This window comes from Bison bison, unplaced genomic scaffold, assembly GCF_000754665.1.
Source record: "Bison bison bison isolate TAMUID 2011002044 unplaced genomic scaffold, Bison_UMD1.0 scf7180017859387, whole genome shotgun sequence".
Classification (NCBI taxonomy): domain Eukaryota; kingdom Metazoa; phylum Chordata; class Mammalia; order Artiodactyla; family Bovidae; genus Bison; species Bison bison.
In genome coordinates, this window is record NW_011489959.1 from 42211 (window position 1) to 45048 (window position 2838).

General features: G+C 60.4%; 1 protein-coding gene across 1 annotated transcript in view; it reads left to right on the plus strand.

Moving 5' to 3' along the window:
• Positions 1 to 2838, plus strand: part of LOC104981844 (putative GTP-binding protein 6) — a 22078-nt gene that overhangs the window by 9009 nt on the left and 10231 nt on the right. Inside the window, exons 9-11 of the mRNA XM_010831097.1 lie at positions 541 to 749; positions 2108 to 2256; positions 2498 to 2650. Of these exons, the coding sequence (XP_010829399.1) occupies positions 541 to 749; positions 2108 to 2256; positions 2498 to 2650 (511 nt within the window). The remainder of the gene's footprint in view (positions 1 to 540; positions 750 to 2107; positions 2257 to 2497; positions 2651 to 2838) is intronic.

Genomic DNA, 2838 nt, shown 5'->3' on the forward strand with positions numbered 1-2838 from the left:
CCCTGTGTTGGTGGGCGGGGCCTCATTGGGGTGGGGCTGGTGGGTGGACCCGCCTTGGGGCCAGGGTGGTGGATGGGATCTCCCTCCGGCTGCACTGGTAGGCGGGGCCTCCCTAGGGCAGAGCTGGGTGGGCCTGTGTCTACATTGCCATCCCATGGCAGGCACATAGCATCTGCCCAACTGCACCATCACGCTTCTGTATGAGGACACCCATATCTCAACTCATGGTCCAGGACACCTCCCTCTGTCACCAGGGACGCCTCCCCATCTCACACACACATGTGACCACTGTCTACACCATGCCCCTCGTCTGTCTACATTAACCCTCCCACCCAGGCCTGATCTATCTTACCCCGAATCCTGGACAACAGCAGCTGTGTTCTTTAATGACCCGTACCTGACACCAGGGCCCTGCAGAGAACTCCGGGCTCAGACACCCTCCCCGCTCCCATCCCACCGTCCAGCAGCCCAAGCTCAGAAGTAGACGCTAGGGTACCCAAGATGGCCTGAGACGCATGTCCCCGTGTCCCCGACTTGCAGGGAAAACCACGCTGATCAAGGCCCTGACCGGGGACGCCGCCATACAGCCCCGGAACCAGCTGTTCGCGACTCTGGACATCACGGCCCACGCGGGGCGGCTGCCCTCCGCGCTGACGGTCCTCTACATGGACACCATCGGCTTTCTCTCCCAGCTGCCCCACAGCCTGGTCGAGTCCTTCTCGGCCACCCTGCAGGACGTGGCCCATTCGGTGAGTGGGGAGGGCCAGGCCGGTTCCCCCTCAGCTACCAACAGATGGGGAGGGGAGGTGGTTCGCTCCTTACGACAGCACAGGGCTGTGTCCCCTTACACGGGATATCACAGGGACCAGATCCTCTCAAGCCCCTCCACTCAGGGAGCTAGGCCTGACTGTACAATTGTAAGTTTTGGTTTTTATTTATTAACACTTATTTTTGGCTGTGTTGGGTCTTCACTGCTGTTTGGGCTTTCTCTAGTTGCGGCTTGTGGGGCTTCTGGTCGTGGCGGTGGGCGCCTCTCCCTGGTTGTGGCGCCCGCTTTTCTCGTTGTGGCGGCTTCTCTCGTTGCCGAGCAGGGGCTGTAGCCCGCGGCGGTCAGCATTTGCAGCGTGCTGGCTCATTAGTTGTGATGCACCGGCTTAGCTGCTCCGCGGTATTTGGGATCTTCCCGGCCCAGGCATTGAACCCACATGTCGGGCATTGGCAGGGGGATTTCTTACCACTTGCCAGGAAGTTGACCAGGGAAGCCCTACAACTGTAATTTTTCTGAAGGAAATGCTAATGAAGAGGGGTTTCCCTTTCTGTGTTGGCCGTATCCGGGGCCCAGAAACAGTGAACCCCAACAGAGCCTGGCGTTTACTCAGCAGGGGGGTGGCAGGGCCCAGGGACAGGCACCCTGGGACCTTCTAGGTTACAGCAGCTGAGGCTGAGGGCACCGTGCAGCTGTCAGCTTCATCCTCCAAGGTTCCTTAAAATGTAAAATTTCTGAAATGAAACCTGAAGTAAAAGAAAATTTATTTCATCAAAAAGAGAACCTAGAAGTGAATTCTGTAAAACCAGACAGAGCATCTCCTTTCCGTGACATAATTACCCTCCGTTGTTACTTTCCTTTTATCCATATTTTCCCAGTGCATGAGGAACCTGTGTGTAAAACATGAAACAGGGGAAAGAACTTCTTTAAAATGCGAGCTTGAAGGTTTCACAGGAAAGTGGGCCGGCCCAGAGCTTTGAATATGGCACTTGGCTGGGCTGCTGATGGTGGGGTCAGTGGCCGCACCCAGGGGCAGCGTCAGCACTGTGGCGTGGGAGACGGGGGCGGCAGGTTTGGGGGTGCTGAGCAGTCTCTCGGGTCCAGGCACCCAGGGAGTGGCATCTTCTACAGAAACCCTAATGAGGGGGCTGGGGGGCTGTGTGCACCACAGAGCCACCCTGTGGTCTCAGGTCGCACCCACCCCTCGAGGTATAGGCCCCCATGGTGGGGAGCTCTGCCCTCACCAGGAGGAGCAGTGTCCTGGGGCTGGCGGGTCCTCCGGGGCTGGGGGTGGGAGCCCCTGGCCCCAAGATCTGACCACCTGGCCCGTCTGGTCCTCAGGATCTGATCGTCCATGTCAGAGATGTGAGCCACCCCGAGACGGAGCTGCAGAAGGCCAGTGTCCTGTCAGCCCTGCGGGGCCTGGGCCTGCCAGACGCCCTCCTGGAGAGCATGGTGGAAGTCCACAACAAGGTGGACCTGGTGCCCGGGTGAGCCCCCTCCCCTGGCCCCTGCAGTGTAAGGTGGAGTCCACAAGGAGGCGACCTGGTACCCAGGTTAGCCACCCTGCCCCGTACCCCTGAAGTGTACAATGGAATCCACAACAAGGTGGACCTGGTGCCCGGGTGAGCCCCCCACCCCTGGAGTGTATGATACGAGTCCACAACGAGGTCACCTGGTGCCCAGGTGAGCTCGTCATTGCTGAGTGTGCTGTGCTGGCCGCCCGGACAGGTACACACCTGCGGAGCCCGACGTCCTGGCCGTGTCTGCCCTTCTGGGGCTCGGGCTGGATGAGTTGATGGCCCGGGGGGAGGACGCCGTCCTGCGAGCCACGGGGAGACGGACCCTCACCCTCCGCGTGCGGCTGGCGGGGCCGCAGCTGAGGTGCATGGGGTGGGCTGGTTGGATGGGTGGTAGCGCCGATGATCGCTGTACTGGGTGGGGTGTCATTCCTGTTAGCGGGCAAGGCCACGGTGCTGGGCGGCTTTGTCACCCCCACGTCCCCACGCTCTCCACGTATAAGCAGGGGTCCGGCCGCGTGTCCATGCCTCGAAACGCGGACAGTACTGCCC